This window comes from Alexandromys fortis, unplaced genomic scaffold (genome assembly GCF_014885135.2).
Source record: "Alexandromys fortis isolate MF-2015 unplaced genomic scaffold, M_Fortis_MF-2015_v1.1 scaffold_73, whole genome shotgun sequence".
Lineage (NCBI taxonomy): Eukaryota > Metazoa > Chordata > Mammalia > Rodentia > Cricetidae > Alexandromys > Alexandromys fortis.
Genome location: NW_026067959.1, coordinates 3,345,331 through 3,357,343, shown reverse-complemented (window position 1 = coordinate 3,357,343; position 12,013 = coordinate 3,345,331). Strand labels below are relative to the sequence as shown.

General features: G+C 39.8%; 1 protein-coding gene across 2 annotated transcripts in view; it reads right to left on the bottom strand.

Moving 5' to 3' along the window:
* Dhx29 (DExH-box helicase 29) overlaps nt 1–12,013 on the bottom strand; it is a 45,828-nt gene that overhangs the window by 4,099 nt on the left and 29,716 nt on the right. For both annotated transcript variants that reach the window (XM_050152845.1, XM_050152846.1), the window contains 10 exons: nt 11,091–11,235; nt 10,863–10,980; nt 9,483–9,567; nt 7,017–7,105; nt 5,541–5,669; nt 5,387–5,462; nt 4,373–4,597; nt 2,417–2,553; nt 1,792–1,885; nt 77–370 (listed from right to left, as the gene is read on the bottom strand). In XM_050152845.1, the coding sequence (XP_050008802.1) occupies nt 77–370; nt 1,792–1,885; nt 2,417–2,553; nt 4,373–4,597; nt 5,387–5,462; nt 5,541–5,669; nt 7,017–7,105; nt 9,483–9,567; nt 10,863–10,980; nt 11,091–11,235 (1,392 nt within the window). The remainder of the gene's footprint in view (nt 1–76; nt 371–1,791; nt 1,886–2,416; nt 2,554–4,372; nt 4,598–5,386; nt 5,463–5,540; nt 5,670–7,016; nt 7,106–9,482; nt 9,568–10,862; nt 10,981–11,090; nt 11,236–12,013) is intronic.

The window sequence follows — 12,013 nt, the reverse complement described above, 5'->3', positions numbered from 1 at the left end:
AAAACCACCAGGACAAGTGAACTTGTTATGGGGATATTCTAGAACAGTATACAGGGTCTGAGAATGAGTAGCTTACCTTCTCCTGGTACAAGAGCCACCCGTAAGTTTGTAAGTCTCGGTTTACTGAAGACGGGTGGACTTGTGCTTTGCCTTGGGCTGTCTCCACCATGCAAGCCAGTTTTTCTGTGACATCTACTGACTTTGTACACATTATCTTCCCCACATTGTCATACAGGCCTGCAGCCAGGACAGCTTTCAGAAGGGCAATATCTTGAAAAGAGAGTGTCTGTGAGGTTCTCTTTCCTTCCCAGCTCGTAGAAGATGAAAATCCTGCGGCCTTAACCAACTTCATGAGTTCCTGCTTCACATCCTAGATTTTATGTTAAAATGAGACACAATCCTAATTATTAAAGTAGAGAAATTACCAAGCAACTTTGAAATGTATAGTACTGTATATATCCTACTATAAAATAGGATGCCAAAGTATCATTTAATTGACCACAGCCCAAACTTGAGTGGAGAGCAAAGGTTCTGGGAGGTGAAGGGTTAGAAGTCAGCTGTTCTTTGATGGAATTTATGTCATAAAATATGTTTCTGAGAACAAAAGATATGGCATGGGTCTGACTATATTTTCACTCACATCGACTTAAATATAACCCTCCTTTAAACATTTATTTTAATTTGTTTTTAGTCTGTGGGGATAGCATTGGGAAGGATTACAGGGAATCCTGGCGGTCGAAAACAAGCTCCTCTCTACTTGTCTCCGGAAATTTCTTCCGAAAGAATTTGGAGTTTACTGAAGTTTACTCAAGGCAACTTCATCACTTAATAAAACTGCAGCTTAAAATACTTTGCCCCTTGACGAGTGCAAATCAGCAGAACACCCAGAAAGGGCAGGGCTGCCCCAAGCTCAGGCTACAGGAGCCACAGGTGGCATTTACACTGGGATTCCTTCAGGTTTGGTTTAGAGCTTAGACTCCAGGGGAGGAAAGGCAGCTGCTGTGACCATGGGGCTGAATCCCTGAAGCTCAGGGCCTGAAGACAAGGCTGGAGGAGGAAGTTTGTGGGAGGTGATCTGGAGGTTGAGGACAATAAAAGGAGAAAAGGAGAAAGGAGTAATTTGAAGAAATGGCTACCTGTGAGCCAACTATCTGGGGTGTCCACATACTGAATCTGCCAGCTCAGAAGTGCCTACTTCCAGAAGTCAAGAAACCCCAGAGACTTAGGGGCATATCAACCAAATGTGATGAGTAAATCTTGTGTGGGTCATGATTTGAACTAGCTATGACAAAATTATGAGATGACAAGGGGTATTCAAATGCTATAATTTGATGATATGGGTTGTTTGTCTTAAAGGTGTGATGTCAAAGAAAAAAATGAGTCCTATACTGTAGATATACATAATCTAGTATCTGTATTTACTTAAAAAGTAGTCGACAGAGCAGATAGTAAAGAGAATATAAATAAAACAATATTGACCACATGATGCCAATTAATGGACGTGAAAAAAATGGGAGAACTGAAGTTCATGATAGTATTTCATTTACTTTTTTATATTTCTGAAATTTCCTATGATTAAGCAAAACAACAATTGAGTACCAGAGTTGAGAAGAACTGTGGATAATAACACCCTTTGAGTCATTTATTTAAACAACCCTCCTGAAAAACGAAGAAATAAAAAGTTGACAATCCTATTTCCAAGCTAGTGTTATTTCCACGAACCATGCCATCTCTTTATAAAAACCATTTCCCGAATACGTAGTCACTGCTAAGAGCATTAGTAAGAGTTACCTCTAGTGTCAACAGCGACGTCCTATTGAGGAAATTCCTCTGGCAGTACGTGATTTCAGAACGGTAGCCTCCTTCTTGCTGTGCTCTCTTCCACCTAGATAAACGTGTCAATGGATAAAGGCCACCGTGGCTCCATCCAAGCTTTTTCAGAGTTATCACAAGTAAGGTTTAACAAAATTACGATCCGTTATGAAGAGGGGTCTTGTTTACTGTAGCAGCAGCCATTTTCAATTGCAGTATTTTTTAAGCATAACAGAAATTATAAAATTGACTCGAATTTGAGACATATGCATATATAATAACAACTATGTTCTTTTTTTTTTTTTTTTTTTTTTTTGGCTTTTCAAGACAGAATTTCTTTAGCTGTCCTTAAGCTCACTCTGTAAACTCAGAGATCTGCCTGCCTTTGCCTCCCAAGTACTGGGATTAAAGGCACGCATCACCACCGCCGGCCAAATATGTTCTTCTTAAATGAGTCTTTATCATAATTATATCTTGACAGATTAAAAGTACGAAGAACAAATATAACTGTTGAAAGCATACTTTTAACGACAAAGATACATTTTTAAACAGGTCGACCATCTCCAACCTTTGGCTTACTGATAGCAACAAGTTATTTCTTTACCCTAGATAGGCGTTGTAGATCGTGAGGTGGTCTGAATCGGCCACAGCCAAAGATGACTTTGCAAGGTCTGCTTCATCTTTCCGACCAATGGGTGTGATAAAAGGAGACTTCTCCGTCATAACTGCCGCTAGTGTTGCCTGCCCATAAATATATTGATCACTAAAGAAGTTGTTAAAAATAAATCCGAAAAGTCACAATCAAGCCATCCATTTCTTATTTTCAATGCATTTAACACTGCTAACTTATAATTTCATAACAATTTTATAACTTTAGCTTAGCTCCTTTCATGGAACTCAGAAAACCTATTTCTTTATCCTTAGGACACCTCTGTGATTTAAGGAAGTACAGTACCAGAATCAGAGGGAAAACTGAAAATGTGTCCAAGTGATTATAGTCTGCTAGTTAGTCATAGGCAATCTCAGAACTATAGCTTAGTCCTTAGACTTCTAGTTTTCATTGGCTACAATGCCTTTCACAGATGAGAACCTTCACCACATGCTGAGTATGGTCCCATATGCTGGGTTTCTCAGCTGCCCTAAAGTGGGAAATAAACTACTGTTGGTTAGAAATGAACACCACCACCAAGTTTTGGCTGCTGTTATGGCTCAGTGCTTACCTAGCAAGCATGAGGCCCTGGGGTCAGTTGTCACATTAGTTTAAGAAATGTGTAAGGGGACTATACAACCATCCACTTGTTACAAGTTCTCAGACAAACTATAATAGCAAATGGTGCCTTTTGAATTTAGCAAGTTCCTGATACCACCCTACTCCCTCCCCAGAACCCTGAGATCCTGCCTTGTCATTACTGCCGGGGGACTGAACCCACTGCCACATGAACATTCGGCAAGTTCTGTGTCTCTGAGCCACACCCTAGCCCCACATTTACTTCTAACACTGGAGAAAAAGAGAAGAGGCCAAGGGTAAGGAGCCCTTTTTTCTCGATCTGTGCTCAAAGTCACCACTTGGTAAAGGAAAAACCGTAAGACCACACACCCAGAGAATCAGATAAATGGACAGAGCTCATTTCTGAAATCAATTGAAAAAATAGACTCTTGAGAATTTTTGGCTTAGAAATAATTCAAATAAAGGAAGTTTTCCATTCTATTAAAGTCTATGGTGTCAATAACTTTCTATAAATTATTACATATTCAATTAAATAAATGTTTCAGGTGGGGGCTACGTGACGGCAACAACCTAGGCAAGCCAAACTCACACAACAGTATTTTTCTTTTCTTTCTTTTTGTTTTTTTTTTTTTTTTCCAAGACATAGTCTCACTATGTAGACCAGGCTGGCTGCGAACTCATACAGATCTGCCTACCTCTGCCTCCCAAGTGCTGGGATTAAAGGTGTGCTCCACTACACCCAGCTATAGCATTTTTCTCTATGTAAGTAAATGGAGAAAGAGATTTTTAAGTTTATTATTATAAAAAGTTAAATATATTTAAAAATTCTCATCAGATATTCAAGTCATCTAGGTTTTAATGATTGTGTTTTGTTAAGAAATTAGGGAGGCTGGAGAAATGGCTCAGCAGTTAAGAGCACTGGCTGTTCTTCCAGAGGACCCTGGTTCAATTCCCAGCAACCACATGGCAGCTCACACACAACTGTCTGTAACTACAGTTCCAGGGGATCCGACACCCTCACACAGAAAAAACACCAATACACATAAAATAAAAAAAAATAAAAAAAAAGAAATAAAAAAAAAAGAAAGCAAAGTTTAAGCTGGGTAGTGGTGGCCTTTAATCTCAAAACTTAGGAGGCAGAGATACTTGTATCTCTAAGTTTGGGATCAGCCTGGTCTATGAAGTGAGTTCCAGAACAGCTAAGCTTACATAGAAAAACACTGTCTTGAAAAACAAACAAAAAAGAAATCAACATTTAAACTTGTTTCCAATGCTTAATAATTTCCCCACCAAATGGCACGTGAAGTGAGGCTGTGGCAGTGTTTTACTTACCACTGGTTCTAGACAGCCAAATATGGCTCCAAAAATGAGCATCTTGCCAATTTTGACGTTGACAGGCAGGGCTGCAAGGTGCTGGCCCAGCGGAGTCAATTTGGGCTCATTCGGTTCACAGGCTCCAATTTTCCGGAGAACGTTCATTGCATTGCTGATCACTTGAAGCTGAGGAGGATCTAAGGCTTTGGAGAGAAAGTCTTCAGGAGAGCCGAGATCACATTTCTGCACAGGAAAGAGACCAGGAGGATTCAGTGCCACCAGGCGATAACACTGGAACCAAAGTCTGAATTTATCAAAACTTGAGCAAAGAGGGTAAATGGGTAAGGCCACCTAGGAGGTGAGCCCAAGGGTGGAATCTCCCAGTCTATACATTTTAGTTTCTTCAGTACTGATTTTTATTGTTAAAAATCTAAGAATCAAGAGTAACTTTCAGTCTAGGGAGTTATTGGCAAGTGGTCCCCCAGTCTCAGCAGGGTTAGGTGAATCTTTGTTCTGGGTACATCCCTTGTGTCTACACAATACATCCCAGCATACAGCCCCTGCTCAGGACAGTCAAAAAACGTCTGAAACAATGCCACAGTCCCTTGGTAGACAACATGGCCCCCATGAGACCACTGTTCTCCATTACGAGGCTGTTTGAGTTACTTATACCTATGGCAGTGGTTCTCGGCCTTCCTAATGCTGTGCCCTTTAATACAGTTCCTCATGTGGTGACTCCCAACCATAAAATTATTTCCATTGCTACTTCATAACTGTGATTTTGCTACTGTTAAGAATTGTAATGTAAATGTCTTGTGTTTTCTGAAGGTCTCAGGTGGCCCCTGTGAAAGGGTCGTTCGACCCCCAGTGGAGTTGTGACCCACAGGCTGAGAGCCACTGCCATATAAACTCTATAGTGCAGATATTAAACATATAATACTTGAAAATGTAAAGCAAATAATTGTTAAAAACATGTAAGTCATCAGATTTCCCTAAGGAACAAAAACTTCATGTGCGGTGCTTTGGGATTACCATAATGTGAAGGCATAGTTCCTCCAGAGGCACACGCAAGATTTCAGGTACAGAATAGTCCAGAAAACCTTCAAATCTGAAAAAAAGTGATACGTCATGAGTAATGGCACCCATTGCCGATCCGCGAGCTGTGAATGTCCAGCACTGTGCCTACCTTTCTCTCGTGTACAGCCGAAAACAGAAGCCATCTCGCACCCGCCCAGCTCTCCCTTGTCGTTGCAGAGCACTAGCTTTACTGACAAAGGTCTCCACCAAGGAACTCATCTGACTGCTTTCATGGTACCTAAAGACACATTTGAGGAGACAGCATGTGGATTACTGACTTTCAGCAAAACCAGAAAAAGCTGGAAACGTCATCAAACTCATTACTATTGTGAACAAACATTTCGTTTTTAGGGGATGGGGGCTTGACACAGGGTCTCTTTATGTAGATCTGTCTGTCCTAGAACTCATTACATAGACTAGGCTGGCTTTGAACTCATGGAAATACACCAGCTTCTTCCTCCTGAGAGCTGTGATTAAAGATGTACACCACCGTGTATGGTCAACAACACTTCTTAAGTCATATTTCCTGATTAAATATTTTTATCAAAGTGCTTATCCATACTGCCAAATGGAAAGCTTTGCTACAAAAAAAAAAAAATGGTTTGTTTAACTCATCTTTCCTCACATACCCTACTAATCACACATCAAGGCGGTGCAGACAGCCAGCATCACAGTTTAAAGCACCAATCCTGAGAGAACATTTCCTCTAAAGATACATCATTTGTTTTAGAATTGATTTTCTATTACACGGCATCTTTTTCATATATTGCTGTAGTTTTCTGATATTGGGGGTAATATATAGACTACAATTGGCTAGCAGTAGTCTCCACTGTTTATAGGGCACACACTACTCAGAGAGTAGTACCATTTTGTGGGAGTTTCCATTAAGGCATTGATAATGTTCTGGCTGTGATATGCAGCGTTTGCGATTGTGAAACTGTCATCTTCTTCACTAGTACACAAGGACCTGATGATTAGAAGTACTGTTTAGCTCAGATCAGAGATCTATGTCCAGTTCTCCAAAGTTCATGCTTCTATCACAACCCCATAAATAACTGCTGTAGGAATTCTGACCGCCAGTAGCCTTTAAGTTACCCACCCACTTGGGCGGGGCCTCATATACTATATATGCTGATGTAAAGCATGCGTCTGCTCTCTCTGTTCTGGTTGTGGGATTCAGTTGCTGTTCCCCGTTCAAGCAGAGGATTGTGATCTGTGAGTCTACCCCTAAATAAATAACCCTCTATTATATTCAATTCTGAGCTAGTGGGATTTCTTTTAAGCATCCTTCTTCAAATAATGTTGTGTTCAACATTTTATGTAATAAGCAAAAAATAATAAAAATTTATGTTGTAAAATTCTGCCCAGGTAGCACTTTTAAGTGGTGGTATACTGGCATTATTTTTGGTAAAATCCAAAGTATGACATTAAAAAATTATTCCCTGATATTTCAAATTTACCCACACTTTTACCAAAGCTTTTTGCTTTGGGCAGAATCTGAATTTCCCTAATACGATTCTGTAATTTCTCCAAAAAAAAAAAACCTAAACATTAAATATTTTCACTGTGAGAAAGTTAAACTTACTTATTTTCTTTTGTTCTTCCAGTATCAATGACAAACACAACATCAGGAATAGTGATTCCCGTCTCCGCGATATTTGTTGCTAAGACAATCTGCAAAGAAACAAGAAGCTCTTGACACTGTACCCTGAATTGTTCTTTAGACAGAGCTGATGGGGTTTTAAAGGTGAGTTTTAAGGGAGCAGTGGAGGGGGGCCCAAAGGAAAGTCACTTTCAATTCTGGTCACAAAAATTTAGACTGTTTTGTTCCATACTTTTAATTTACTGTACAGTTTCATCAGTTCATTTTAATGAGATTGTTAGATTAAAAAATATTTACTTTCATTTTTTTCTTATGTATATGTATGTTCACATACTCATGAGTGCCAGTGCCTGAGCAGGCCAACAGTGTCCCCTCTGGAGCTGGAGTGTGGCTCCTGGGAAGTGACTTTGTCCTCTGCAGCAGCAGTTAGTGCTCTAACTGCTCAGCATCTCTCCAGCACACGGTACAGATTGCCATCACAGTAAAAACACTACTCCCTAGTTCCAGTCAGTCATCTTAAATCTGACAGTCAGAGGACTGAGACAGTTCAATTCAACCCTATACAATCTATTATTAGGAAAGAAATATGACTGGGAAGAGAGGGGTGGTTGTTCTGGTCCCAGCTTCAGCAAGTCCCTTTACCCCTGGACTTCCAAACCTCAGCTGTAAATAGGAGGTACAGAAACAGGTATTTTAGGTCTAGCTTTAAAATTCTTAAGCAGAGACGGCTGAACAGTACAACCTTGTGCACTCTTGATGTTCGTGCTGAATCCTGGGAGGTAAAACCTCTGGGACAGTCTAGGTCAGGTCCAAGGCACACTACTCTATTTTACCTGTGTTTTCCAGTACTGACTGACTGCTCCCAGATTAATGAGGCCTGTGGAACCTACATGGTCATTCTGCTTCGGCAGTGCTAAGATTTCTTTTGTTAAGGTGAACTCTTCAAACAAAATCTTTCTTACAGAGAAGCAGATGTTAAAGTTCAGAGCAGTCTCAGGACCTCTGGAGTTCTCAGAAGACAGAAAACTCAGTAAGAAAAGGTGAAGTTGAATGCTGGTCGGCTTAGGGATGAGGACCCAGGTCTTGTGCATCGGTCAGGCTTGTTCTCCACTTTCCACCCTGTCTCACAACGTAACTACATTGTTTTTAATAATTTCTTCTGAGGGGAGATTCAAATCTGAGAAATTCTTTGTCAAGAATCTCTTCACTCAGAACTCTGAGCAGAGGGCACTAATTACTTCCATAAACTACGGTCTGTGAACTACAATCAGGAATTAACAGCTGAGGCTGGGCTATGGCTCAATGGTAGAGCAATTTGGAGTGAGTACCTTTCTGGATCCTACATTAGCATATTAATGAAAGGAATGAACGACTACTTGAGGCTGAAGGAACCAATGGTCTAGAGAACAGGAATCCTCCCAGGACTTAAATAGATCTTGACATCCAATCTCTTTCATGATGCAATTTCTTTCTTTCTTCTTTTCTTGGAGACAGGGTCTCTCTACATAGTGCTGGCTGTCCTGGAACTCACTCTGTAGACCAGGCTAGCCTCACACTCAGAGATCCATCTGCCTCTGCCTCTGAGTGATGGGACTAAAGGTGTGTGCCATCATGTCCAGTTTATAATGCTTTCTTAGGAAAAAGTAGTCTTTTTTTTTCCCCTTTTAAAAAGCAACATACATATCTGATGTGGGAGTCTTCTGTTTTGTGTTGATTTCATTGATTGAATAAAGAAACTACCTTAGCCCTTTAATAGGACAGAAAATTAGGTAGGCGGAATAGACAGAACAGAATGCTGGGAGAAAGAAGCTGAGTCAGGGAGTCACCATGATTCTCCCACTCCAGACAGACGCAGGTTAAGATCTTCCCTGGTAAGCCACTTCGTGGGCTACATAGATTATTAGAAATGGGTTAGATCAATATGTAAGAGCTAGCCAATAAGAGGCTGGAACTAATGGGCCAAGCAGTGTTTAAATGAATACAGTTTCCGTGTAATTATTTCGGGGCGTAAGCTAGCCATGCGGGAAGCCAGGCGCCGGGGTCGCGGGCCAATTACAACACATATCACATTTTCCAACTGCCACTTTCCTCAAGTATTGCTTCTTATTAGTCCACAATAATCAAATGTCTGAATCTAAAAGTTTTAAAAAGATATTTCTTTTCTATGTGGATTCTGTATGCATATGATGTAAGTAAACATCGGTTTTGAAGGATCACCTGGAGCTGGAGTTACAGGCAAGTGTGAGCTGCCAGTGCGGTGCTCAGGACCAAACTGTGCCCATATCCTCTTAACCACTGAGCCACTCTCCAGCCCCAAATGCATGATGTTCAGTATTAAGTTCACTTTGATATGTTGAGCTGCAGAAGACTTGAAGTCAGTCATGTGTTCAGCACTAATTCACTTTCTGAAGTATTCTCAGACCACACATACTCATGTCCTGCATTTACCTTCCTGATTCCTGGAGGGGGAAGTCTGAATGCTGCTGCTTGATCTTGAGTTGAAAGAACAGAATGCAGAGCTATAACTTCATATCTGAAAGTTAAAATCATAGTTCTTAGCAAGAGTTTCTCTTTAGAAGACACTGCAAAGAATAACAAAATTTATTTGCGTATAGAAAGCAACTTTCAGTATTTTAATATGAAAAAATTTAAATAAACAGACTTTCACAGAACAATCTAATAATATACACTATACCACAATATCCCTGCCAGAGGGGAAAAATTAATATGAACAAATACAGGTTAAGCATCCCTCTTTTGAAAGGCCAGAGACCATAAGTATTCCAGATTCTGAATTTTGTATTGTTTAAGGATGAGTAAGCTTGTATGTGAAATAATGTGGCTTAAATGATTTTTATTTATTTATTTTTTAAATTTATCCATTTATTATGTATACAATATTCTGTCTCTGTGTATGCCTGAAGGCCAGAAGAGGGACCAGACCTCATTACAGATGGTTGTGAGCCACCATGTGGTTGCTGGGAATTGAACTCAGGACCTTTGGAAGAGCAGGCAATGCTCTTAACCTTTGAGCCATCTCTCCAGCCCCTTAAATGATTTTTAGAGTTGTGATATTAATATGGCAACCACAATAAGAGTAATAAACTATAATAACAAATAAATGGCTATTTTAATAGATATGATTGCTAATATGCAAAACTTTGTTGGCTTTTGGAAAACTCAGTGGGTCAGGAGTTATTATCTACAATATATGTATAATTAACCAAAGAATTCTTGGCTCAGATTAAAATTAAAAAAAAACAAATGCAGATATAGTGCCTACAAATTTTCACTAGATAAAAAAAAATGAACAAACACAAAATCTCCATGGACAACTGTAGAGATTAAAAAAAAATGTGAGCTGGGTGGTGGTGGTACACGCCTTTAATCCCAGCATTTGAGAGGCAGAAGCAGGTGAATTCTTTGAATTCAAGGTCAGCTAGGTCTACAGAGTGAGTTTCTGGACAGCCAGAGCTACACTTGAAACCCTATCTCAGAAAAGAAAACAAAACAAAGTGTTTGGGTGTTTTATATGCATGTATGTATCTCTGGGCAAAATGTGTATAAAGTATCTGTGGAGGCCAGAAAAGGGCGTCAGACCCGTGGAAATAGAGTTACAGATAGTTGTTACTGCCAAGCGGGTGCTGGGAACTGAACCTGGGTACTTTGGAAGAGTAGTCAGTGCTCTTAACCACTGAGTTACTAGTCAGCCCTACTAAGCACAATTTTAACTGACGTTGAAAAGTCTGAAATTTCTGATCAAGAGTTTTAATGTATCAGATCTTCTGGTTTAAAATTACAAAGAATATAATAAAGATTTGTAGTTACCGCTCAGAATAAAATCTTCTGTCATTTGATAGGAGATCATACAGCTGTTGAATATGAGCAAGACCGGGTAAAAAGATCAATGCTGCTCCTTCAATATTTCTGAATTGAGGACTTTTGTCTGAAATTTTAAAAAGATAAAAAAATTCAATGTAAGACAGGAAACAAACATATAAAGTATTAATAAATGTAGTTGATAGAAGCGTTTTATTAAAACAAATAGAAAGATACCTAAATACACAAGAAGTTCCAAAATCAGATCCAGGTTGATTTTATGAGGGTTCATGTAGAGAATAGCATGCTGGGTACGGCTACTGTACTTTAGGTAAAATGGATTTAATTCAGTACTTCCTCCAGATTGAACTGGGATGTATTCCTAAAAGAAAACCCAATCAGAGAAAGATGAAAACAAAATTATATATTTTGGGGCTGTAGATTTAGCTCAGTGGGAGAGCATTTGCTTATCCTCACAGCTGCAAACAAACAACAGCACAAACCACAAAAACCAAAATCAAACTCTATTTTTATAACAGAAACAAGGAAAAAGGGTGCTGTTTACCAATACATTCCAAGCAGCCGGGGCTGCATGTCTGTATCACCACGCACCACTTAGGAGTAGGAACTGAAGAAAGTGTCATGAAATTTGATCATTCTCCTATCCTTTAACTGATGAACACCAAGACGTCTACTTCTCCGTGCTCATACAGAAATAACTGTAGACCCGTACCACACTCAAATGTGCACTTTCAGGGCAGTGAAAAAGCACCCAGGCCCACAGGCCCTGTAACAACCTAACTAAAGGTAGCTTATACCTTCTCGTTCTTTCCACCTTCTATCTTGGCTACCAAGTTCTCACTGTCCCGTCTGAAATATCTTTCTAAGCCTTTCTTCAGTTTTAAATTTTTATCGTTGGGGTTTTAGAGAAAGATCTTAGATTATGCTTTCTTGACGTATCTGTTTAATTTAAACACAGACCAATTTTGTGTTTGCAAACAGTATGAACTCAGGCACTTGATACAAACCAAGTCGCACAGATGTAGTGTTGAGATCGGCTCTGGTACCACTGCTAAAGAGGGGGGTCACAGGGCTTCTCCAGTCACCTAGCTGCTTCTGACTCCCTAGCAACAACTGTTTGCCTTGAACAGCTTTATTAT